Source organism: Orycteropus afer, unplaced genomic scaffold (genome assembly GCF_000298275.1).
Source record: "Orycteropus afer afer isolate SDZICR_OR568_19922 unplaced genomic scaffold, OryAfe1.0 scaffold00130, whole genome shotgun sequence".
Taxonomy (NCBI): Eukaryota; Metazoa; Chordata; class Mammalia; order Tubulidentata; family Orycteropodidae; genus Orycteropus; species Orycteropus afer.
Window position 1 is genome coordinate 6,245,366 of NW_006921717.1, and position 26,189 is coordinate 6,271,554.

At 50.3% G+C, this 26,189-nt stretch overlaps 1 protein-coding gene across 1 annotated transcript; it reads left to right on the forward strand.

Moving 5' to 3' along the window:
- The first annotated feature begins 3,832 nt into the window (after positions 1 to 3,832).
- Positions 3,833 to 26,120, forward strand: SLC22A8 (solute carrier family 22 member 8). Its single transcript, XM_007944999.1, has 10 exons — positions 3,833 to 4,168; positions 18,337 to 18,440; positions 19,012 to 19,166; positions 20,060 to 20,228; positions 22,766 to 22,889; positions 23,099 to 23,208; positions 24,293 to 24,507; positions 25,481 to 25,589; positions 25,732 to 25,935; positions 26,021 to 26,120. Exons 1-10 carry the CDS (start codon positions 3,833 to 3,835, stop codon positions 26,118 to 26,120), a joined length of 1,626 nt encoding a protein of 541 aa, XP_007943190.1.
- Positions 26,121 to 26,189: the final 69 nt, after the last annotated feature.

Sequence of the window (26,189 nt, forward strand, 5' to 3'; positions counted from 1 at the left end):
CAACACCACAACTCAAAAGCATCAACTCTTCTTCAGTCTTTATTCATTATCCAGCTTTCACATGCATATGAGGCAATTGAAAATACCTCGGCTTGGGTCAGGCACACTGTAGTCTTCAAAGAGACATCTTTGCTCTTCAGCACTTTAAAGAGGTCTTTTGCAGCACATTTGCCCAGTGCAATACATGGTCTGATGTCTTGACTGCTGCTTCCATTGGTGCTGATTGTGGACCCAAGCAATATGATATCTCTGACAACTTCAATCTTTTCTCCATTTATTGTGATGCTGCTTATTGGTCTAATTGTGAGGATTTTTGTTTTCTTTATGTTGAAGTGTAATCCATACTGAAGACTGTAGTCTTCAATGTTCATCAGAAGTGCTTCAAGTCATCCTAACTTTCAGCAAGCAAAATTGTGTCCTCTGCATATCACAGGTTGTTAGTGACTCTTCCTCCAATCCTGATGCCACATTCTTCTTCATATAGTCCAGCTTCTTGGATTATTTGCTCAGCATATAGATTGAATAACAATTGAATATTGAATAAGAAAGGATACAACCCTGACACACTCCCTTCCTGATTTTAAACCATACAGTGTCCACTTGTTCTGTTCAAATGACAGCCTCCTCCTGGTCTATGTACAGGTTCCTCATGAGCACAATCAAGTGTTCTGGAATTCCATTCTTCTCAATGTTACCCACAATTTGTTATGATCCACACAATCGAATGCTTTTGCATAGTCAATAAAACAAAAATAAACATCTTTCTGGTGGTCTTTGCTTTGAGTCAAGATCCATTTGACATCAGCAATGATATCTTTCGTTCCACGTCCTCTTCTGAATCCAGCTTGCATTCCTGGCAGTACTCTGTCAATATACTGCTGCAAGCATTTTTTAGTTTCTTCAGTAAGATTTTACTTGCATGTGGTATTAATGATATTGTTCAATAATTTCTGCATTCTGTGGGATCACCTTTCTTTGGAGTGGGTACAAATATGGATCTCTTCTAGTCAGTTGGTCAGATAGCTGTCTTCCAACTCTCTTGCACAACCGAGTAAGTGCCTCCAGTGGGGCATCCGTTTGTTGAAACATACTGATGGGTATTCCGTCAACTCCTGGAGCCTTGTTCTTCCCAATTCCTTCAGTGCAGCTTCGACTTCTTCTTTCAGTATCATTGGTTCTTGATCATATGTCACCTCCTGAAATGGATGAAGATCGACTAGTTCTTTTTGGTACAAAAACTCTGTGTATTTCTTCCATCTTCTTTTGATGCTTCCTGCATCTATCTATCTATATGAATATACATATATAGGCGCTCTGGTGGTGTAGTGCCTAAGGCATTTGACTGCTAACCAGAAGGCTGGTGGTTCAAACCCACCAGCCACTCCTTGGAAGGAAGATGGGGCAATCTACTTCCATAGAGATACCTCCTCAGAAACCCAAGGAGGGATCACTATGAGTTGAATTGACTGATGACAGTAAGTTTGGCTTTTTTTGTTTGTTTGTTTTTGTTTTTCTTGGTATATATGTGTGTGTGTGTGTGTGTGTGTGTATGTATATATATATGTATATGGAGCTCTGGTAGTATATGTAGTACCTAAGGCATCTGACTGCTAACCAGAAGGCTGGTGGTTCAAACCCCCCAGCCACTCCTCAGAAGGAAGGTTGGGCAATCTACTTCCATAGCGATACTGCCTCAGAAACCCGAGGAAGGGTTGCTATGAGCCAGATCTGACTCGATGGCAGTGGGTTTTTTATATATGTATGTACATATGTATATATATGAATACATGGGAGCTCTGGTAGCATAGTGGCTAAGGCACTTGACTGCTAACCAGAAGGCTGGTGGTTCAAACTCACAAGCCACTCCTCGGAAGGAAGATGGGGCAATCTACTTCCGTAGGGATACTGCCTCGGGAACCCAAGGAGGGGTCGCTATGAGTCGGGTCTGACTCGATGGCATATAACAACAACAACAACACAACAATATGAATACATATATAATTGAAATAACATTCAGGGGAAAAAAAAGTAGGCAACACAACGCAATGCAACTATTGCCATGGAGTCAGACCCGACTCATAGCAGCCCCTCCTTGGGATTTCTGAGGCGGTATCACTACGGAAGCAGATTGCCCAACCTTCCTTCTGAGTGGCTGGTGGGTTTGAACCACCAGCCTTCTGGTTAGCAGTCAAATGCCTTAGGCACTGCGCTACCAGAGCTCCCCCCCTCCAAAAAAAAAAAAAGCAGGAGGAACTACAACATGTCTCCAGAGGGAAGCAACAGATCAGAAACAGAGCCCGTCCGTCTGGTCAGAGACCCGACAGAGACCCAGGGGGTGACAGCCTTGAGCCCTAGAAGACAAGCACAGTGACACTTTCTGCCTGGGTGTGCCCTACAGTTTCTGGGGAGGCAAGTTTCCGAGCCCCTGTTCAGGAGGCACCAGACAGGGGAGGTGGGGTGGTGGGGAATGTTGTCTATCTATCAGCAGTAATACCTCTTCCATTGGCTATTCTCAGCCAATGCCCTCAGAGCGTCATCTCAGAAGGACTCTGGGCCTAAGCGCTCAGGCCAGACCCCCTCCCAGACTGTCCATCTGTCCAGCCAGCAGCTCTGCTAGGCTCAGGCCCTGGCGCTGCCTTTGCTGAGACAACCCTTTGAGGAGTGCTGGGCCTGGTGGGTCCACAGCACCCTCCCTGGCGGTACCATTAATCCTCGGAGGGAAGTCAAACATTAGCCCAGGGAACAGCTTACGTCTTATATAAGCCCCCCTGGGGGAGGCACAAACACTGCTTGTTGGAGCTGAGCTGTCCAACTGCAGCAGCTGCCGGAAGGAGACAGAGCAGGGCCCTCAGCTCTGTTGCCCACCAGCCCGACCGGAACCAGGCCCAGCCAGGTGAGGAGAATGGAGGCCCCAAGCCCAGGCCCCCAGGAGCCCCCAGAAAGCCCCCAAGGTCAGGCCCTGCTTCCTCAGTGCAAATGGCTAAGGCCTTCATGCCTCCTCAAGCCCTTTCAGCTGCCCCAGCCTGGAGACAGCCCAGGGGACAGCTCAAAGCCAGGAGGCTCTGGGCTTGAGGAGACCTTTCCCACAGTCCCTACAGCCCCTGCCCCAGCTTGGCAAGCTTAGCTCCACTGACCTTTGGTGTTTGCCTGGGGCCCAGTCAGGGTCCTCTCTACCCACCTCTTCCATCCGGTGCTGTGTAGCCTGCATTCAGGATTCAGGATGGGCAGCTTGGTCCCTGCATGTGTGCAGCACGTGTGACCAGCCTTGCAGCACACACATGATCACACCCACAAGTCCACACACACACACACATACACACATCAACTCACACAGCTGTACCTTATGTTCCAACCTTACTATGCACATACCAGTAGACACCCCAGTCCCTGCATGGTGGAATGGTTGACATTAGAGGACTAGCAGTGCCACAGACAAAAGGCCTGGTAATCTGTTCCCGTGAAGAGTCCAGCCAGGAAAAACCCCTGGAGCAGTTCTACTCTGTAACAGAAGGGGTTGCCATGAGTTAGAATCGACTCAACAGCCATGGGTTGGTTGGTTGGTTGGGTTTTTGTTTTGTAGACACCCTGCATACACATACCTGCACACATGCCCACAACTGTGATCCCACGTCTATACACACTTGGGTACCCCTGTGTATCCACACATAAATCTGTGGATACACAATCACAGGTCTCTGCAGACATGGTTCCACACGCTGGAGCTCACACACACACTCGTACACCCACACCCATGCACACAACCATACGTCACACCCACACGCATCCTGGCCTGGTGTCTTGCCCGCAGCGCTGGTTCATCCCGCCCGGTGCCATGACCTTCTCCGAGCTCCTGGACCGCTTGGGCGCCATCGGCCTCTTCCAGTTCCGACACCTGAGCTTGATCTGCCTCCCAATCCTGGGCCTGGCCAACCACATCCTGCTGCAGATCTTCACGGGCACCACCCCCCCACATCACTGCCGCCCACCCCCCAACGCCTCTGCAGGGCCCTGGGTGCTCCCCACGGGCCTGAACGGGAAGCCTGAGCAATGCCTCCGTTTTGTATACCTGCCCAACGGCAGCCTGCCCAACGGAACCCAGGGGCCCACGGAGCCATGCCTCGACGGCTGGGCCTACAACACCAGCACCAGACGCTCCATCGTGTCAGAGGTACGCCAGGTAACCCCCTCCCGGGCAGCCTGGAGAACACCCCTTGCTTACCGCAGGCGCCCCCACATGCCCTGCACCACGCGTGAGCAGGAGACGAGGCAGGGACCTAGTCTCCCTAGGATGTGAGGACAAGGTGCTGGGCAGGTTAGCGCCCCCCGGGGGCAGAGCAGAAGGTGCTAGGTGCTGATGCTTTGCAACCCGAGGCTTGCTTTCTTCCCACTCAGAGTCCAAGTATTTTATTCAGCAAACAGCAATGGGGAGCCATGCTTTGACAGGCACTGGCCCCTGCCCTGGGGATACAAAAATGAGCCATCTCAGCTCCCATAGCATCTGCAGTCTAGTGGCGGTGACCCCAAGTCACGGCAGAACCGCGCAAAGAAATGCAAACTACAGACACTCAACTCTGTGACCTTAGACTATGACCAGGGCTAGCCTGCGGGGGATGGGAGCAAGCTCCCTGGAGCCACCACATAATCCACCAATCGATGGATTGATCGGGCAGAGGTGAACCAGGCAGCGAGGGAAGGGGGGAGTGTCTACTTTGTGCGAAGTCTCCAAGGTGGAGTGTGTGTGTGAAAGGGGGCCTGGATGAAGTGGTGGTGTGGACACACCCATGGGCAGACCAAGAAAGTGGTTCACCTACCCCCACATTCACTCATGGGCCTACCCTCCCATTCATTCATTCATTCATTCTGTCATTTCTTCCTTTATTCACCCGCTCGTTCACCTGCCACCTCTGGGAGTCAAAGGGTTAGATCAGACTCCTCAGTGACCTGACAGGCCAGTAAAGAGCAGGGTGGGAGGGGGACGAGGAGATGGGAATTAGCACTTGGGGGGCAGCAGCTGAGCATCAGTGCATTTGGATACGTTGCAGACTTTGTCCCCTTTGACTCTCCCACCCTTCTCTGTTGACGGTGATTTTATGCCCTATTATGAATCAGAAACATTAAGACTCAGAGAAGGGAAGTACTTCCTTCTGAGCTGGCATTTAAAGCTGAAGCCCATACGTGGTTCAGGAGCATAAAGAAGGAGGGGCCATGGCACTCCTGGGAGGCTTCACAGAGGAAGTGGCTTCTCAGCAGTAAGCAGAGACTGTGTGTTGATTCTCCTCATTGGAGACCATGAGCTCCATAAGGCCTGGATCCTGCTTCTGCCTCATTAGAACAGCCCTTACAAGTGCCAGTCCTGGGCTGAGCACATGACACCTGTGGGCTCCTGGAATCCTGGGAAAGGTAGTATCTACAGGCAAAGTATTCTTATCTTCCATTTATAGACAAGGCGTGGGAGGCTCAGCCGGAGTTCATGACTTTGCCAGGATTTCACACAGCTAACACCTGGCAGAGGTAGGATTTGAATCCAGGACTACCTAGGAGCATAGCCTAGATGACTTACCCATTTGTTTAACAAATACTCATTTATATATAAAATGCCGACTATGTGCCAGGCACTATTGTATGTGCTTTACAAATATTAACGCTTTTAACCTTCCTGACAACACTGTAAGGTATTTATTATTATTATTATTATTATTATCCCATTTTCAGATGGGGAAACTGAAGCCCAGAGAGATTAAGTAACTTGCCCAAGTTTACACAGCTAGTATGTGGCAGAATCAGGATTTGAACGCAGGTACCCAGCTGCAGGCTCAGGCTCCTAACCATTACATTTGCTGATTTTCTTATCCCCTAGATTATATTTTCTCCCTGTCAGATTTGCATTTTCTCTTGGCCCCAAGCACAATGTCTGACACGCAACCAGTCACCAACAAATGTTTACTGATACCCACACGCATAATGAAGTCCCTAGGCAGCGCGAACGGTTAAACACTCAGCTACTAACCACAAGGTTGATGATTCGAACCAAGAAAGGCCTGGCAATCTACTTCCAAAAGCTCACGGCCATGAAAACCCTGTGGAACACAGTTCCACCCTGAAACACATGGGGTCACCATGAGTCTGAATTGAACTGATACGTGCATAACGCTGAGGACATAGATTCAAAGAATACCAGGAGCTCACCTGCAGTGGAGAGACAGCTGCACCCCTAGAGGATTACTGGAAGTTTTGCTGGGTGTGCCATTGCTGGTTGGCAGGGATTGGCTCACTCCAATATCTCCAGCTCTCAGAACAGTGCCTGGCACAGAGGAGGCATTCTGCAGGGGAACAGTGTGCAGTGGGTGGATGTGTGCTTTATACACTCAGAGGGCTCTAGGAGCCAGTGAGGGGCATCAAACCAGCCTGGAAGCACCACCAAGGAGGGCTTGGGAGTGGCAGTGCCTGCACTGACTGTGAAGGAGGAATAAGAGCTGGTCCCGGGGGAACATGGGCAAGGGCACCCCAGGGAAAGGGAACCGTGGGTGGGAGTCAAACTCAAAGTCACAGAAACTTGACAAGAACAAAACAGTTAGGGGGCTGCAAGGGCAGGAGAAGGCTGGAGGGTACAGAGGCCAGCTGAATTTGGGGCTGAAGGCTCCATGGTGCTAAGGTGACAATGTGCCCTCCATCCTAAGGGGAGAGTTAGCCACTGAATGGTGTTAAGAGAGACAAGCTCCAATCACATTCTAAGGACCATCACTCTGACTCCAGGATGGAGAATGGTTTGTATGTGAGTTGTGAGTCCAGCAGCAGGGAGACCAGTTAGCCAGTTGCCCCAGGGATCCAGGACAGAGATGACAGGTGCAAGGGACACTCAGCACAGAAAGGTTAAGGATCCAGAAGCTATGGGACTTGGTGACTGAATGGATGTGAGCTGAGGGGCAGGGAGAGTCAAACATGCCTCAATACCTGTAAAGAGGTTGCCAAATGTGTTGGTGGCCTGCTGTGCACCTAGTCCCTGGGAAGACAGAGAGACGCACAAGCCACCATGCATGCTCCCCCCCAAAAAATTAAACACTTAGTAGAAGAAACAAAAATCCTACCAGGAGCAATCATATATCAATCCTCACTAATATTTACTTTGTGCTTCCCGAGTGCCAGATGGTTCTGAGCACTCTGCACATATTGCGCTCGTTTAACCCCCAAACAGCCCTTATTCTTCAACAGCACCTTCCTCATCCCCTTCTTACAGATGATGAAACCAAAGGATCAGCCACTTGCCCAAGGTATATATTTTGTAAGTCATGCAGTTTGGAGTTTGCTTCCGAGTCCAAGCTCCTTAAGACAGCATAACCCCCTCCTCCACTGTACACCCTTCAGCTCCGAGAAGGGTGTTGGGTGGGCTGGCCTGGTCACAGATCTGCCTGCCCCCTCAGCTACAGCCACTGCAGGTCAGAAACAGGATCTTTTTCACCCATCCCTGCAGTCACAGGACTATGTACATAGTAGGAGTTCAGATGAAGCTGGTCATTCTCCCTCGAGCCTGGCTGGAGGACAGACATTGTTGGCTGCTGGGAAACAGCTTCCTTTCCAGGATCTGCCTCTGGCTCTGGGAGGCCAGGCCAAGAGCAGAAGTCACAGGGCCTATACAGTGAAGCATTAATTCACATCTGTACTAGCCAACTTCCCAGTCACCATGTCAGTAGCTGGGATAGTATGAATCTGCCTCCCAGCAAAACATAGGTTCCACTAAGTATGATGCCTCTCCTCTTGGTCAGTTTGGAATCAAGCCTGGCTCCCGAGAGTTCTCAGCCATGAAAGCCCATAGACAGGGCCTTTGCCTGGCAATCAAAGTGTTAGTGGCCATGTCCAGCCAGCCACTGGTATCAGCACAGTAAGGGAAGCCACTCTGTTTTTTCTGTCTGTGGTTCAAACTAAGGCAAGCCCATGTTCCATCTGCTTGGGTGGGGTAAGGTGGGTTCTCATTCCCCATGTGACAGAAATAGAGCAGTGGCTGGACTGGGGTGGGCTCTGACATGGAACAGGGCACTGGATGGGCTGACGCTGGCTCACTGTTGTTGTTAGATGCCGTCAAGTCGGCTCTGACTCGTAGTGACATTACGGATAACAGGAGAAAGGACTGCCTCATCCTGCACCATCATCATAATGGTTGCTAATTTGAACTCATTCTTGCAGCCTCTGTGTCAATCCATCTAGTTGAGGCTCTCCCTCTTTTTCATTGACCCTCTACTTTACCGAGCATGATATCTTTCTCCAGCAATGGTCCTTCATGATGACATGCCCAAAGTAATCTCCAAAGACATGTCCAAAGTGATGAGGAAGGTGGGGACACCTGGCAACAAGCTGGGTCCAGATGGCTCTGGTCAGCTGAGCCAATGGTCCACCTCCCAGACCAACAATATGGGATCTTGAACTACGGTCAAGCAGCCAGTATTCATCTCCTAACTCTGCCATTTAATCGGGATGTTGAAAGTCTCAGTTTCCTCATCTGTAAAATGGGATAGGAGAGCTAGCATAAGGATTAAAGGGAAACACTTAGCACAGGAAGGAGGTCTGGTGTGCTGTGGTTAAATCATTGGACTGCCAACCAAAAGGTCATTGGCTTGAACCCACCAGCTGCTCTGCAGGAGAAAAATATGGCAGTCTGCTTTGATCAAGATTTACAGCCTTGGAAACCCCTGTGGGGCAATTCAACTCTCTGATATGTGGCCTATATGAGTTGAAATTGACTTGATGGCAGTGGGTTTGATTTGGGTTTTGTTCTGTTTTGTTGCTTAGCACGGGGCTGGCACCTATGAACCACTCAGTTAATGTTAGCTGCTGCTACTGTGGTTGTGGTTGTGGTTGTTGTGGTTGTTGGTAGGGTTGCCCTGAGAACTAGGGCAGGAGGTGGGCACTGGAGACAGTCCCAGCCCTTCCCAGCTCACATAAGCCTCAAGGTTTCTCCTCACTCTGCCTCACTGCACGGCCCCCACGTGGGCCACCTGGAAACAGCACAGGCTTGGGCTCAAATGCCACAGCATCGGTGACCTGGTGAGTCACCTCCTCCTCCTGAGACTATAAGGAACTTACCTCTGGGTTGTGTGAATCCTTTGCTGCTGTAGTGTGTAGTGAATGAGTCCAGCATAGGGTCTGCTGGGGGGTGGGGTGGGGGGAGGCTGCTTCCCTCCTCCTCCTGATCCCCTAAGCTCTCCTGGCAGGGGCCACGGCAAATTCCTTTCTCTCCAGTCAGCAGAGACAAGGTTGGAATTTTTCAAAAGGAACTTTGCTTGGACATTAAGAGGAAACAAAGGCTTTTTTTCCAAAAGTTTGGAAAGTATGGGGAGCATGGTTTCGGGGGCCCTGGTTCCGTGAAGAGGAGTCATAACCCACAGCCTTACACAATGAAGCCCAGCCCCGTGAGGACCCAGCTGGGCCTGGGGGTCCTTAAGTCCCACCCTGTGGCCCTTGGAGGCCTGGGCCTGGTCTTCAACAAGATGCTGGGATAGCTGTCTGGGACATGAGCCTCCCTGCCCTCCCTGCTCCAGGGCCACAAGAAGCTCATGCCCCCCAGGACTCCCTGGAGGTCCCAAGTCAGCTTCTGGAGAAGCCAAGCACCTGCTCAGTGGGTCCTTCCCGGAGCGATCTCTCCCCTGGGCAGGTTCCCCTGCTGAGTCTGGGGCTAGCCATCTTTGACCTTCCCCCATCCCCTTCCCCAAGTCCACAGGCTCCCAGATCACTTGTCCATGTCTTGTCTCTAGCTCCTGCTTCCTGTCCTGACTTGCCCACTCTCAGTTCTGCCCTGGACATCCCCCTCCCACTATTTCTCCACTCCTAGCCCCCAGTCTGACACCTGGATGAGGACCAGAGAGCCCCGGAGGGAGGGAGAGTCCCTTCCTACCTACTTCTCTGGCCAAGCCTGGCTCTCAAGGACAGCTCTGACCAAGGAAGCACCTGATCGTGTGTGTAGGAGGGGCCCAGGGCCATCCTGTGGGCTCTCCGGGATGAGGATCTCACTCAGTGAGCACTGACCGGATGAGGGGCCCGGGGCTGGTGGTCTTTCCTTCTCTCATGACCCTTGCAAGTCAGCCATGATGGGGCCCACAATACAGAGAAATAAACTGGGCTCCGACTCAGAAGGTGACCTTCTGAGCAATCACGATGAGGTCAAGCTTCTACAGGAGACGTGGCCAGGGGTCCTTATCCCACAATCCGTACCTTTCTATCGCATGTCTCTGCAGGCCTTATGACAGGTGACAGTCACAACAAAACAACTACCACTTACTGAGTGTCGACTGTTTGCCAGGTGTAGTGCTGGGTGCTTTTCGTTCCTTATGTCATTTACAATCCTGAGAAGTAGGTGCTGGTAAGACCTTAATGCTACAGGTGGGAAGACTGAGGCACAGGGAAGTTAAGTAACTGGCCCAGGAGCACACAACTACTAAGTGGCAGAGCCAGAAACTCAGGTCCTTTTGACTTGCCCCAAGATGCCTGGACGGTTCTCCCAGGTCCCTGTGCCGGAGCCCATTGAGGAGCCTGGGGTGTACAGGAGCCACAGCGGTCTTCTCCAGTGTATGACCTGGCTCCAACCTGGTGCAGGCTGTTTCCTTGTTTTTGCTCTGGGGCCCAGGGACCGTGTGTGGCCCTACTGACAAAGTAGGCCCACACTCATCCTGCTGACCATGGTCATGACCATGAATGGCTCACTCTGACCTTCTATGGCCCACCTTCTGCCTTGCCCTTTTTTGGGGCCCCCTGACTTCAGCTATTCCTGCTGCTCCAGCTCCTGGGCCTGTCTCACCCCACCATTTGGACCTGGTATTAGGCTGGTCTTCTTGGCTCCACCCTTGGCTGCTTCCTTGATCACGTTCCCAGCCCATCCTGGGTTGTGTTGTTTTATAGAGTCCACAGTAACAGCTGTCCGGACAGGGCACAATGAGGCATCAGGGATGCCTGGTGGTCAAAAGCACCAGCTGGGGGAGCCAGCAGACCTGGGTTTGTGCTCCTGCCCTGACATGAATCAAGATACGGTGGGCAAGTTATAGAACCTCTGAACATCAGGTCCTTCATCTACGAAATGGGGAAATAATGGTGCTTACTTATAAACTAGGAGCCTGGTGGCACAGTGGAGAAAGCACTTGGCTGCTAACCAAAAGGCCAATGGTTCAAGTCCAACAGCCACTCCACAGGAGAAAGACGTGGCAGTCTGTTTCTGTAAAGGTTTACAGCCTTGGAAACCCTGTGGAGCGGTTCTACTCTGTCTTGTAGGGTCACTATTCACAATCAATTCTACAGCGATGGGTTTGGATTTGGGTACTTCCTAAAGTTATTAGGGCATTATTTGCAAAGCTTGCTCCTGAGCATAGTAACCTTTCTCCCCACCCCACCCCACCCCCCACTTCCATCCTAATGCCTCGCTGTGCAGAAAGACATGAAGTAAGCCGCCCATCCTTCCCTGAACCAAGTGAATACTCCAAGGAAGGAAAAAGGGGACCAAGAACATTAGACTAGGATACTAGGAACAAGAATTCTAGGGAAAGACGCCAAACATTGGACATGGAAGAGGTCAGCCAAGACTACGCCAGGGGCCAGACAGAAGCTCAGAGGCTGTTTGGGTGTTTGGTGCAGTGGTTAACCATTCTGCTGCTAACCAAAAGGTCAGCAGTTCAACCCACCAGCCGCTCCACAGGAGAAAGCTGTGGCCGTCTGCTTCCATAAGGGCCCCCACAGAGTCACTATGAGTGACAACTGACACAACAGCAACAGATTTTCAGGTTATCCAGCAGGTCATCTTTCCCTCTCCGGACACGTCATCATAATTTGGATAACAATCCAGACCCGTTCAGTCATTAATTATTCATTGAGCAAACATTAACATTTACCGTACAAAGGACTTGGCTACCTACTAGGGCTAGAGAGTCAAATGAGTCCACCTCTGCCCATCTCAGAGGTTACAGAATATGGGAGCGAGGAACAAGTAAACAAGTTAGAACCGTGCGTAATATGTGCCCTGTTGGAGGGAAAAACAGGTGGTGGGTGCAAAAGGAGAAATGGGGGCACCTTAACTAGACTGGGGGTCTGAAAGTGCTTCTCAGTCATTTCACCATTTCACAAATATTTATTGATGACACGTTCATGTCAGGCACCCAGAAAAGATCTGCCTGGCGCTCAGAAAAGATGATTTTGATGTAAGTTTTGGAAGGGCAGTAACATTACTAGACTACTGGCATCGCAACAACTACAAAAACAAAGACAAAGGAAAGAGCGTGAAACTGTCGTAGAGTCACTGAAAGGTTGGTGGCTCAGACCCACCAAGCTACTCCAGCAAAGACCTGCTCCAGCGAAGACCACAGCCTAGAAGCCCATGCGGCCATTCTGCTCTGTCACATGCACTCGCTTTGAGTTAAAAATTGACCTGATGGCCCCTGACAACAACATTCATAGAATCACTAATGTAACCAATTAAATCGTAGGGCCCCACATGGCCCAGCCTGTGCATGAAGTCAGCGTTAAAGGAACGCAACTCGGGCTCTTGACACCTTAAAAAATAAACTAGTCTTACGCTATAGGTTTTCTTAACAGCAGAGGACAGGGACCATACTTTGTCCTTAATGTGTTTACCAGGAGGAGAGGGGAGGAGGCTGGGGAATGGGGTTCTTTCCCAGGGGTTCTGCTAACTACACAGAAAGCAGGCCAAAATTCTTTCTAAACGTCTTTCCCAGAGTTTCAGGGTGCCTTTAAACATCTCTCTCATCCTCACTGCAGCTGGGTCGCTCATGCCCTTCTCTAATTCCCAGTCTCCTTTACATCCCCATCGCTCAGGCCAGCTGGTCCATCAAACGTACAAGAGTCACCAGGTCGGAGCTCCACCCGCTCATGTCCATCTCAAGGGCAGCCATGGCCACACTTTCCTCATCAGCACTATAGGCTTCATTAACCATGACATCTCCAGGAGCAGTTTAGAATTAATAAGAGTCTAAGATTTTTTAATATTTAACCACAAATCACTTCCTTTTCTGAGCCTCAAAACTTAATTTTTCCAATCTCCAATAGACGATTTACCGTGAAAGTGTTTCCAGTCTGATCATGAAAATAGCACACGTCCCCCTTTCCCACTGATGTGTGGTTATGTGGTTGGAATACATACCGACCACACACTGTCCATCCTGACATACACTTATTCTAGGGGGCAAGGCAGTCTTCCACATAAGCACTCTCTCATCTGGACATTGATTGGCATATCTCTAACCTCTAAAGCTCTTCTGTTCTTTCGGTGAAACGTTCACTCATTCAATTCCACAAGGATTTGTTGAGTGTCTACAATGTGTTGGGCACAGTTGTAGGCACTGGAAGTACAGTAGTGAACAAAAGACTAAAAGCCTTACTCACAACACTTGCATTCTTGGGGGAGAAACATACAATAAACAAAATAAATAAGTATGTCTGATGGGAGAATTGATTTTAGATAAACCAAAGCAGGGTTGAGAGATAGAGTCTGCTGGGGTTACAATTTTAAATGAGGTAGTCAGGGAAGAACTCATTAAGAAGACAGCATTGGAACAAAGTCCAGGAAGAGATGAAGGAACAAGCTAAATGGCTGTCTGGAGGAGTGAGGGGAGAACATTCCAGACAAGAGAATAGGACATGCAAAGACCCTGAGGTAGGCACATGCCTGACATGCTCAGTGAACAGCGAGGAGGCCAATGCAACCAGAGCAGAGTGTACAAGGGAAAGAGTAGCAACAGAAGACAGCAGAGAGATAATGAGGTAAAGATGGGTGTAGGACCTTGTAAGCCAAGTATTGTAAGGATTTCGGCTGGTTCTAAACTTGACTCAAAGTCCATTCCAGAAACAGCATTCCTGTAAATTGCTTAATTATCTGGTAGAAACTGGTTTGTGGCACTTTTGCCAAAGCCTGCGTGATTACAGGTTTTCCTTGGCTCTGTTAAGAAAACCTACAGCATGTTGTTGTTGTTGTTGTTATGTGCCGTCGAGTCAGCCCCGACTCATAGCGACCCCTCCTTGGGTTTCCGAGGCAGTATCACTACGGAAGTAGGATTGCCCAACCTTCCTTCCGAGGAGTGGCTGGTGGGTTTGAACCGCCAGCCATCTGGTTAGCAGGCAAGTGTCTTAGCCACTATGCTACCATAAGACAAGATTATTCTTCAAGGTGGCAAGTCAGCTGTTCTAAACATGACTCAAAGTCCATTCCAGGAATGACATTCCTATAAATTACTCAATCATCTGATAGAAACGTGTTTGTGACACTTATTTGAAAGCCTACATGATCACAAGTTTCAGGGTATAAACCAAGACCCAGTGGATCCAGTTTCCAAAGGTGGAGCAGGGCAGCAGCCCTAAACAATCCAGTCCTCACACTGACCCTCTCATGATCCAAACAGACTCTGATTTCTCTTTTTTTTTTTCTTTGGTTTACCCTCTTTTTCCCACCCACCCCTGGTAACAAAGAATATTTCTTTTGCGTGTGTGAAACCCTTTTTTTTTTACTTTTTACAATAGTGGTCTCATACAATATTTGCCCTTTTATGATTGACTAAGGAGCCTGGTAGCATAGTGCCTAAGGCATTTGACTGCTAACCAGAAGACTGGCAGTTCAAACCCTTGGAAGGAAGGTTGGGCAATCTACTTTTGTAGTGATACTGCCTTGGAAACCCAAGGAGGGGTTGCTTTGGGTCGGATCCGACTCAGTGGCAGTGTGTTTGGCTTTTGTTTGATGATTGACTAACTTCACTCAGCATAAGGGGCTCTAAGATCGTGCATGTTCTGAGATGTTTCACAGATTCATCATTGTTCTTTAACGTTGCATGGTATTCCATTGTTTTTGCTATTGTGAATAGTGCTACGGTGAACATGGGTGTGCATATGTCTGTTCGTGTCATGGCTCTTATTTCTCTAGGATATACAGTGAGGAGTGGAATTGCTAGATCATATGGTAGTTATTTCTATTTCCAGCTGTTTAAGGAAGCACCATACCATTTTCCACAATGCTTGCACCATTTTACAGTCCCACCAGCAGTGTCTTGAGAGTTCTCCATATCCCCACCAGTATTTGTTGCTTTCTGTTTTATTGAATGTTGCTGTTATTGCCGGGGTGAGATGGTGTCTCACTGCTGTTTTGATTTGCATCTAATGGCTAATGCTAGTGAGCATTTCTTCATGTGTTTGTTAGCTAGCTGCCCGAATGTGTTTTTTGATGTGCCTGTTCATGTCCTCTGCCCATTTTTTAAATTGGATTGTCTGTCTTTTTGCAGTTAGAGTGTTGAAAATCTCTATAAATTGTAGAGATTATCCCCTTGTCTGACATGTTGTCGCCAAATTCTTCCCCCAGTCTATGGGTTCTCTTTTGACTCTTTTGGTGAAATCTTTTGATGCACATAAGTGTCTCATTTTCAGGAGGTCCCGGGTATCAATTCCAGACTTCAATTTCTTAAGGCAGTAAGTATCCATGGAGGATGGAATCATAATCAAATTTCCATTTGTAGCTTCTTGTAGAATGTATTAGGATAGCATAGGCTGACCAAAGAGCCAACAATAATCCAGTGGCCTGAAGATTACAGTGGTGGCTTAAAGAATATCGACTATGTCACGTAATAGCTCCAAGGTGAGCTGAAATTTCAAGCTGGTGGGAGACTCTGCTCTATAGGGTCATTCAGGGACCGAGACTTGACATCTGCCCCAAAAGATCCGCCATCTTCAACCCATGGCTTCCAGAATTGGTCTAGTTGTCAACATTGCAGCCAACAGGAAGAGAGAAAATATGTAGATCCAGACCCGGGATTCCCTCTTAAACAAATGAGATGGGAATAGTGCACTGCTCTTCACATTCTTTTCAAGAACCACCCAGCTACAGAATCACTGGAAAATGCGCCAATACCATGGCAGAAGGGGATGAATGAAGTTAGGTAGACAAGAAGTCTTCAGTTCAGACTTTCTTAAGGGGGACTTTACACAAGTACCCTGAGAACATCCACTGGTATATTCCTCCTCAGTCTTCCACCTGCCCCGTTCTTTGCCCTGTTCTCCCCTCTCTCCCCCCAAACATACCATGCAGACTTCCATCCCAGCCAGAAGGGACCAGCATGCTGGGCCAGTCTAAGACCACTGGAGGACCTGGAGTTTTCATCCACCCCCATCCTCTCTCATATCCAGCAGAGGAAAGTGGAAAGAGTGCCCTGGGGTGTGTGGTTCTTCTCCCATGCTGTTTTCCTTGCAAACATTCTTGTGAGGCACTTCTGGTGAATCAAATTCTCCACTTCATTACACAAGTAATTCAGGATGGCTGGAGCAAAGGTCGTTTATTGAGGATTAGCAGGGGATTAAGCCAGACAGGTAGACAGGGGCCAGAGCATACAGGACTTTATAAGTCTGCATTAACAGATCTTTATCTTTATCCAAAGTTCAAGAGGAAGCCAGGGCGTGCTTTAGGCAAAAGAGGGACTTGATCTGAGGGGTGTTTTAGGACGCTATTTACGTTATCATGGAAGAAATGGATAAAAGAGGATGAGAATGGAGACTGGGATACCAGTTGGAAGGTTGTTGCAGTAATCCTCTTGGGGTCTCAGTTTTCTCATCTATAAAATGAGGATGATAGTAGCACATACATCATAGGCTTGCGTGAGGATTAAAGAAGTTAAGGCATGCAAAGTGCTTACACCAGTGCCTGGTGCATAGTAAAATGGAGACAAAAGTCTGTTACCATAGAGTCTATTCCAAGTCATGGTGACCCCATGTGTTACAGAATGTAACTGCACCATAGGGATTTCTTCACTGTAATCTTAATGGAAGCAGGTCACCAGGCTCTCTGCTGCAGCATCACCAGGGGGCTTGAACTGCCAACCTTTAGGTTAGTAGACAAATGCAAACCATTTGCACCAGCCAGGGGCCTTGGTACATAGTAAGCCTTCAGTAAATATTGGCTGCTATTATTACTCAAAATGCAAGATGATGAGGCCTTCACCAGGTCATTTGGTGCAGAAATAAAGACAAGAACCTAGATTTAAGAGAAATATTAAAAAGTTAGAAACTGGAGGATTAGGTGATCGTGGTATCAAGAGAGGGAGGAGTCAGAGAGGGTTGCCAGTCACTGAGATGGGACTTCATAGGGAGTGGAGAGAGAAGTCTCCTTGAGTTTGAGATGCCATTTGACATCATCCAGGTGCAGTTTTCCAGAAGGCAGTTGAATATACTAGTCTTGAGGCCAAAAGAGAAGTTGGGCTGGAGATACAGATTTGGAGTCTTCATCATAACACAGTACTTAAGGCACAAGAGTGGGTGGAATTGCCTGGAGAGAATGGACAGAGACTGGAGGAGCTGCAGAAACTTCAATGGACGGGCAAAGAGAAAGAGCCCATGGTGGAAAAGAGCAGTGACAAGAGGTGGAGGGAAACCAGCTGAGGGAGAGGTCAGTGGTAGTAATGCTGCTAAGTGGTCAAGTCGGGTCAGGATACAGGAGGTTCCATTGGATTCACTGAAAAAACTCATCGGTGGCTTTGGTGAACATGGTTTCCATGGGGAAGTGGGAAAAGAAGCCAGAGGGAGGTGAAATGAGAAATGAGTGGAAGATGAGGACACGACGATAGTAAAGTGTAGCTACTCTTTCAGGAGTTTGGCTCTGAAGGTAAGGAAGAATCAGAGTGAACATGGAAGGAAAACGTAGGTTACAGGATGGAGAGATGAGTACGTGCTAATCCTGATGGGTCAGTGGCAAGAGAGAGTGAGGTAGAGATTGAAAGTCATGGCAACCCCATGTGTTACAGACTAGAACTGCTCCATAGCGTTTTCCTGGCTGTAATTTAATGGAAGCCTAGCACCAGACCTTCCTTGCATGGTGACACTGGGTGGGTTCAGACCACTAACATTGGGTTAGTAGTTGAGCTCAGATGATTTACACCATCTCGGGACATTTTGGGGTATGGGGGGCTTGGCAACAGTAACGTACCTGTGGATGAGAAAGAGTAAGGTCAAGAGTGCATGTGGCAGGTCCAGCCTTGGACACAGGAGGGGAGAACAGGAGACAAGAGAGTCACAGGGATTCAGGCAACCTTGATGGTGTTGAGGGAGGAGGTTGAGGACAGACGTGGATGTGACTTTGTAAGCCATAGACAGACCACCCATGCTTGAGGGATGCTGTCATTACACAGGGGAGGGCCCAGAGAGCCACAGGCAGACCCAGGAGTCCTGACCAGACTGAAGGGGAAATGGCACTTGGAAGGCAGGGGCTGCGCTCAGGGATGTCAAGGGAGAGTGCCAGGAGAATGAATGAGCATGTAGGGACTCAGAGATGAGCGGGCTGGTCTGGACTGAGCACACTGACCCCACCTTTCTCTTGTGCAGTGGGACTTGGTGTGTGGCTCCTACAAACTGAAGGAGGTTGCCCAGTCTGTCTTCATGGCTGGTGTGTTGATTGGCGGGATTGTGCTTGGAAACCTGTCTGACAGGTGAGATGATGGGGCCCTTGCAAGGGGAGGCACAACCAGACGACAACCATGTCCCACTCTGCTCCACCCAGGCGCCCTCAGCTCAGGGTGGAAAGGGGTGCTGCAGGTCCTCTCTGGGTGGCCTCAGGCAAGTCCCATTCACTCTCCGGCCACAGCTTTCTTTCTCCACCAAGGCCATTATAATACTTTGACTTCCAGCCTCCCCAGACCCAGGGGGAGGTCCAGGGTTTTCTGGCACGACATCATGGCCGTGGAGCCATGGAAGTGGTAAGACAGACTGCTCAGAGGTGGTGCTCCCTTTGCCCCCTGCTCAAGCTGCCAAGCCAGGGGTGGAGGCAGAGAGATCACTCATTAACTCGAGCCCCTAACTGCAAACTTGTTGGGAAAAAAAATAGCAATTACCAGCAAGGCTCTGAAGGGGAGCAAGCAATTATCAACAAGGGGAAGGAGCTATGTGCCTCCTGGCCCTTTGGGAGGTGGGGAGTCTAGCCCTTCACCCTGGGGACCTGCAGAGTCACTCGCCTTGGCAGCCACTGTGTAGCTAACACAGCCCCACCTCTTTGTGCTGCAGGTTTGGCCGCAAGACTATCCTGTCCTGGAGCTACCTGCTCCTGGCAGCCAGTGGCTGCTGCACTGCTTTCAGCCCCACCCTCCTCACCTACATGGTCTTCCGCTTCCTGACCGGCTGCAGCATCTCCGGCATTTCCCTGAGTACAGTGATCCTGAGTGAGTGGCGTGGAGGTGGCAAAGGAAGGGAAGTTTGGGAAGCACGAGGTAGTTAATAGACAAGGGTTCTGGGCCTGGCCCAACCTCAGGCTCCCTGAGACCTTGGTCAAGGTGCTGGGCCTCTCAGAACATGAGACCTCTTCTGAGCTTAACAACAAGCATATGATTATTGTTGTTGTTCGTTGCTGTCATCTCAATTCCAACTCATGGTGACCCCATGCATGCAGAGTAGAACTGTTCCACAGGGTTTTCACGCTGTGACCTTTTGGAAGCAGACCTCCACCAGGTCTATCTTCCAAGGTGCATCTGGGTGGGTTCAAACCACCAACCTTTCAGCTAGTAGTCAAGGACTTAACTGTTTTCACCTCTCAGGGACTCCTTCTAAACATATTAATAGCAGCTGTGTGGTGCCAGGAGGTTAGCAGTTCAAACCCACCAGCTGCTGTATGGAAGGAAGATGAGGCAATGTACTTCCATAAATATTTACTGCCTTGGAAACCCAGTGGGGGACATTATGAGTTGGAATTGACTCAATGGCAGTGGGAATCCATACTGACGACCTACTGGAGGCCTGACACACTGCTAAACAGGTAATCTCATTCAGTCCATGTGCACAAGTAGGTGATACTATAATCCCCATTTTACAGATGAAGAAATTAAGGCACGACAAAGGGAAGTCACTTGCCCCTGGAGAGGCAGTGGTCAAGTGGTCAAGGCTTGCAAGTCAGATCTAAGTTTGGATCCTACCTCCTTGAGCCTCAGTTGCAGCATCTGTAAAATGAGGATGATGAACTTTTAGGATGAAGGTCAAGTTGAGTAGCCATCAGGAAGCAGGAGGGAAATGCCTGGGACCCGGCAGGACTCTAATCTGGTCCTTGGACTCCTCCTTGCAGATATTGAGTGGGTGCCCACCCGGGCACGGGCCATCTGTTCGACAATGGCTGGGTACTGCTACACCATTGGCCAGTTCATTCTGCCTGGCTTGGCCTACGCCATCCCACAGTGGCGCTGGCTACAGTTTACCGTGTCCATTCCCTTCTTCATCGTCTTCCTGTGGTCCTGGTATGTGGTCCCCACCTCTCTACCTGCTTCCTTAGATCCACCAGGGCCAAACGGGAAGCCCATGCCTGACCAGGCTGGTCAGCTCTGTCTGTCCCTGGACACTGCTGCCCCAGGGTCAGGGAAGGGCATTCTAAGGAGAGAAACTTGCACAAGTAAAGGCAGGCAGAAGTGGGAGCAGGTTCCAGGGGACCTGCAGCTGAAGAAGGTGAGTATGTTGAGATGGACAGGATGGAGCTCAGAAAGCCAGGAAGGCTGCAGGTTCACATGGAGGGAGAGGGGAAGCCATGAAGTATTTCTGGTGGTGAGAGGCCTGACCAAGATTTCATTTGTGAACAATAGTCCAGAAGGACATATCCAAGTGGTCAAGATAAGGGGTGGGCACAAGAAACTGAAGGGAGGTGATTGGGGAGGCAGGAGAAGCCTGGCGACAATTCTGAAAGCCGTCTGAAGGAAGAAGCCACAGGATTTGGGGACTTCCATATCTGAGGTGGAAAAGAAGGGAAAGCTCCCCGAGGAGCCCCAGCTTGTTTGAGGTCAAAGGTGAGTTCCGTTATCCACATGTCAAATCTGAGAACACATGGAGGACAGAAGAAGAGTAGAAGGTAGTTGGAGGCAGGAAATCAGGGGAAGAAATGAAGTCTTAGAGCTCCACTTTACTGAGCATTGACTATGTATGTCTGGGCCCTGTTCTGGCATTGACCTACCTTGTGTCAGATCCTACAAATTATCCCCATTTTACAGATGAAGAAACAGAGGCTCAGAGAAATGAAGCAAGTCCCTGAGATTACACAACTGGGGTGGGAGCTCAGCTTGGAAATAATACGAATAGAAACTCTTAGATACTGTTATTTGCCCTGGAGTTGATTCTGACTCATGGGGACCCCGTGTTTGCAGAATAGAACTGCTCCACAGGGTTTCCAGGGCTGTGACCTCTCAGAAGCTGATCTCCAGGCCTGTCTTCTGAGGTGCCTCTGGGTGGGTTCAACCAACCAAGCTTTCAGCTAGTAGCCAAGCCCTCATTGTCTGCAGCACTCAGGGAGTGGGAATAGAAGTTCACAGAGGGTGTGGGCAATCTGAGGATGAGTGAGTGAGAAAGATGTGCAGAGGGATGAGAACGGAGCGGGGAAACGTCCACTGCTCCATCCCAGGACGGAACAGAGAAGGAGCAGTTGGAGAGTCGGAGGTGAAATATGGACTGACGGTCAGGAGTCCAGGCAAGAGTCAGGCTCCTTCATTGTGTGGCTTCAAGTCAAGTCTCAGCCAGTCTGAACCTCAAGATTTTTCTAGGTCAAATGGAGGTAACAATGGCAGTCAGCAGTTTTGTGTCCCCAGCACTAGGAAGGCTCACTAATTGGAGGCCACTGTTGTTATTATTCTCAGGGGTGGGGGAGGTGCCCTGGGTGTGGGTTTGGGGGAAGTCACTGATAGTTTTGCTGATAGAGGCTTAGTAGATTATCAGGGCACAAAGGGAGACCACAAGGAGGCTGGGTAACAATGGGCCTAGGAAGCTGCCACTATCAGCTGGGTGGAGTGGTCTGAGGCCAGGTGACCAACTTCCACTCCCCTGAGAGCCTCACTGGAGCCAGGTCCTGGGTGCCTACAGGGCAGGGGCCACAGCTGGAGGTCCAACACCATTCCTTTTCCCTCACACCTCTACCTCCTCCATTCCTCTCTTCCTAGTGACCCTGGGAGACTGCTCAGGGGAAGTAACCACAACAGAAGAGCTGGGAGGAAGGAAGGGACAGGGCAGCTGCCCTCTAGCCAAACCCAAGACCGCTTGGCACACCCCATGCTGTACTCTCCACCCAACAGAGTTTATCCTTTGCAGGGAGAATGGTTGTTGTTGTTGTTAAGTGCCATCGAGTCGTCGAGTCGACTCATAGCGACCCCTCCTTGGGTTTCCAACCCCTCCTTGGGTTTCCGAGGCAGTATCACTACAGAAGTAGATTGCCCCATCTTCCTTCCGAGGAGTGGCTGGTGGGTTTGAACTTCCAGCCTTCTGGTTAGCAGTCAAGTGCCTTAGCCACTATGCTACCAGAGCTCAAACCCATGCTCTGGACCAAAACCCTCACCTTAGCCCCAGATCCCTTCCCAAGCTATCCCAGGACTGCAGCTATGCCCCTTCTTCACCAGAGAGGCTGAAGACAAGGCTCAAGGAAGGCTGAGAAGGTGGACAGATGTGCAGGACCCTCCAGCTCTCCAGCCTTGGACATGCTGTCCCCTCCTCAGGCCCCACCTGCCTTGGCTTAGGTCCTGGGGCTCCTAGCTAAGGAAGATACCCAAAGATAACAAGCAGCCCAGGTGGGGGGCACAGGAGGAGCTCTTCTGGAAGGAGAAGAGAATGCTGGGATTTGTGCCAGCTCCAGCTAGCCCAGGTGCAAATTTTGGCCAAGTTTAAATTCCATGAAATCTGCAGTAAGACAGCTCCGATTTCTGGGCCCCCAACCCCTTGGCCCCTGGCTGTTGATGTTCTCTCAGCCCCTCAAAGGGGGTTCTGGGATGGGGAAAAGTGCTGCGACTTGATTCTGGGCCCCTAGGTGGGTAGCAGAGTCTGTTCGTTGGATGATCCTGTCCGGAAAGTCCTCGGAGGCCCTGAAGATACTCCGGTGGGTGGCCACCACCAATGGCAAGAAGGAGGAAGGAGAAAAACTCAGCTTGGAGGTAGAGGCTGCAAGGGGTTGTGGTTTGCAGGTCAGGACTCCTGGGCTCTCCTCTTGGGTGGTTCCCTCTGCTGGCATCTGTTCCCCCTGCTCCCAAGCCTACATCCTAACTGGTCCTCTGAGGAAGTTCCTCTGGAGGTGCCAGGCCTGTATGTACTTCCTGCCCACCAGCTGGTCACTAACAGCACTCCTCTCCCTCCTCTTCCCAAGGAGATCAAACTCAGCCTGCAGAAGGAGATCTCCTTGGCCAACTACAGCACAGCTGACCTGTTCCGGACGCCCATCATGCGCCGCGTGTCATTATGTCTTTCCTTGGCCTGGTAACCCACCACCTCTCCCTGCCCATACCCCAGCACTTCCGTCAAGGTAGGGGTGATGGAGAAGGCCTCCTGCAGGCTCCTTGAGACACAGTCAAGGGCATCTACAAGTGGAATCAAGTACCCCCCTCCCCTGGGCCACCCAGTCCAATCCTAGGCCCCAAATCCACTGCATCCCTGCCCCACACCCAGGCCTAGCCACCAGGGTCTGCTTCTCTCTAGGGTCATGCTCTCCCCACCTACAGGGCAAACACTTCAAACCCTTCACTAGCTCACTTCCCAGCCATGGAGCTTTCTGGCTGCTAAGCCTCTCTGTCACTGCCCACATGGGCCTGGCTCTGCCCTTTGGGACCCCTTAGAGCAAAGCCACCCTCAGGGCTTCAGACTTAAGAATGGAAATTGTGTTTCTCCTGAGTCTTCTCTTCTGGTCCCTTTTGTGACCTGACGCTGAGGGCCTTCTTCATCCTGGCCTTCATCCAGGATCAAACGTGTGGTCCAGGAATGCTTCAACCAAGATCCCAAAATTCTGAGCGGGGGCATCTAGCCCAGGAAGACAGTTTAACTTTCACTCCTCACACACTGAACATTAAATTCCTCATCAGGCAACTCCTACCCAACCAAGAGAGATCATTTCCTGGCTCCTTTGGTTTCCTACCAGTCCCTGGGTGGTGCAAACATTTGTATTCATCTATTAACCTAAAGGGTGTCAGTTCAAACCTACCCAATGGCTCTTCAGAAGAAATCCCTAGCAAGCTGCTCCCATAAAGATTACACCCAAGAAAACCCAATGAAGCAGTTCTCTGTAACACAAGTGGTCACCATGGTCGGATCGACTCGACAGCAATGGGTTTGGCTTTTTGGTTTGGTCTCTAAGATTCCTTCCAGTCCTGCTATTCTTTGGAGTCAAACACCTCAGATCCAGGCCCATCTCTGCCATAACCAATCAATCACTTGCCCACTGAGCCCCTACCAATTGGTTGTAGTCAGCACAAGAAGTGAAACTCCACATCTTCCTGGTGACCCCTGTGGCCAGTAGGAGAGGCCCCAGCCTGGCTGTGAGTCTGACCAGCCCTTCTCTGCTCCTCAGGTTTTCCACTGGTTTTGCCTACTACAGTCTGGCCATGGGTGTGGAAGATTTTGGGGTCAACATCTACATCCTCCAGATCATCTTTGGGGGGGTCGACATCCCAGCCAAGTCCATTACCATCCTCTCCATGAGCTATCTGGGTCGGCACACCACTCAGGCTGCCTCTCTGCTCCTGGCAGGAGGAAGCATCTTGGCCCTCATCTTTGTGCCCTCAGGTGAGAGGCTAGGCTACCCCAGAGCCCTCAGAGGAGGGTGAACTGCACAGGCCCAGGAGTCCATGGGCATCACAGGCCACCACAGGTTCCTTCAAATTCACCACCATGTTACCTTGAGCAGGATTCTGTAGACTCTGGGTCTCAGGTCTTCTCTCTGGAAAACAATGCAATCAGATTAGATGATACTGGAACTCTTTCTCAATCTGACAGGGACTGGGCAGTGGTGTCTGAACAGTGTGAGGAACTGTTTTAGGATTGGGCGTGTCTGTGTGATGTCAGTGGAGAAGACAAGTGGAGATGGGGAGAAAACTAAGCCCGGTGCTCAAAAAAGACACCGCAACGTACTCCATCAAGGCCTTGAAAAGCCACTTGTCTTTTACATAGATGCTTGTTTGTTAACAAAACCAGCTCCTCATCTCCATCATCCCTTAAAAGGTGATGTCCTTCAGAATTTCCTAGGTCCCTCAACGGTCCTCACCAGCACTGTCCGGCGTGTCCTTCTAAAGAGATTTGAGCCATCTTAGGACAAGAGCATATATATCAAAATATAAATGGGAACAAGAAATCAGAGCCAGGGAAAAACACAAACAGCAGGAAACAAGCCAGCAAAGCATTGGAATTAGTAGAGGAGCTATTACTCAGCTCTCAGTTTGTATCTGAGCTTCCTGGCAACCAAAGCAAAAAGGGAGACAAGGTCATTTACGGAACTCCTGTTATCAAAACCAAGTTCTCCTAGTACTGAAACTTTACAGAACTCTTTCCTGAGAGACTCAGGCTGACCCGATGTCCTTGACACCTTCAGTACCATCACCTGTCTGTCCTCTGCCCTTCCGGGACTGTGAGGAGGATCACGTGGGCTAGTGTAAATGGCAGGGCCTGGTCCACAGCAGTTTGACTGGGAAGGTTTGCTAGGTGATGAGAACATTCGGGTCCTCCCCCAGCCCAAGGCCCAGGCGTTTTCTTCCCTCTGCAGACCTGCAGACCGTGAGGACAGCGCTGGCCGTGTTTGGGAAGGGGTGCCTGTCTAGCTCCTTCAGCTGCCTCTTCCTCTACACAAGTGAGCTGTATCCCACCATTATCCGGTAGGTGCTGGGGCTGGGCCCAGCCAGAAGACACAGCGTCAGTGCTACTGTGGCTTTCTCCTACCCTCTGCCCAGGGGTCCCAGGGCTGGCCTTTAAAAACCCCACATCCAGGCTGCCAATCCCTGCTCTGAACCCTCCCAGGCAAACAGGTTTGGGCATGACTAACCTGTGGACCCGCGTCGGCAGCATTATAGCCCCAATGGTGAAGATCCTGGGTGAGGTGCACCCTTTCATCCCCAACATCATCTATGGGGTCTTTGCCCTTCTGGGAGGCAGTGCTGCCCTCTTCCTGCCTGAGACCCTCAATCGGCCCTTGCCGGAGACCATCGAAGACATGGAAAACTGGTCAGTCCCTGCCTCAGGCCCTTAGTTCCTCCTAAGGGAAGCAGGGCTGGGCCCAGGGCTTTGACTCAGTCCTCACTGTCCCCAGGTCCCAGAAGGCAAAGGAGACAGACCAGAAGTCAGAAGCAGAAAGGGCTTTCCAAAGGATCCCTCTGCAGGCCTGTGACCCAGACCTTGTCCACAGCTGAGGGCGACGGAACCCCTTTCCCTGCCCTCCAGAGACTGGTCCCAGCCAGGGCCTGCCTGTGTGTGGGCTC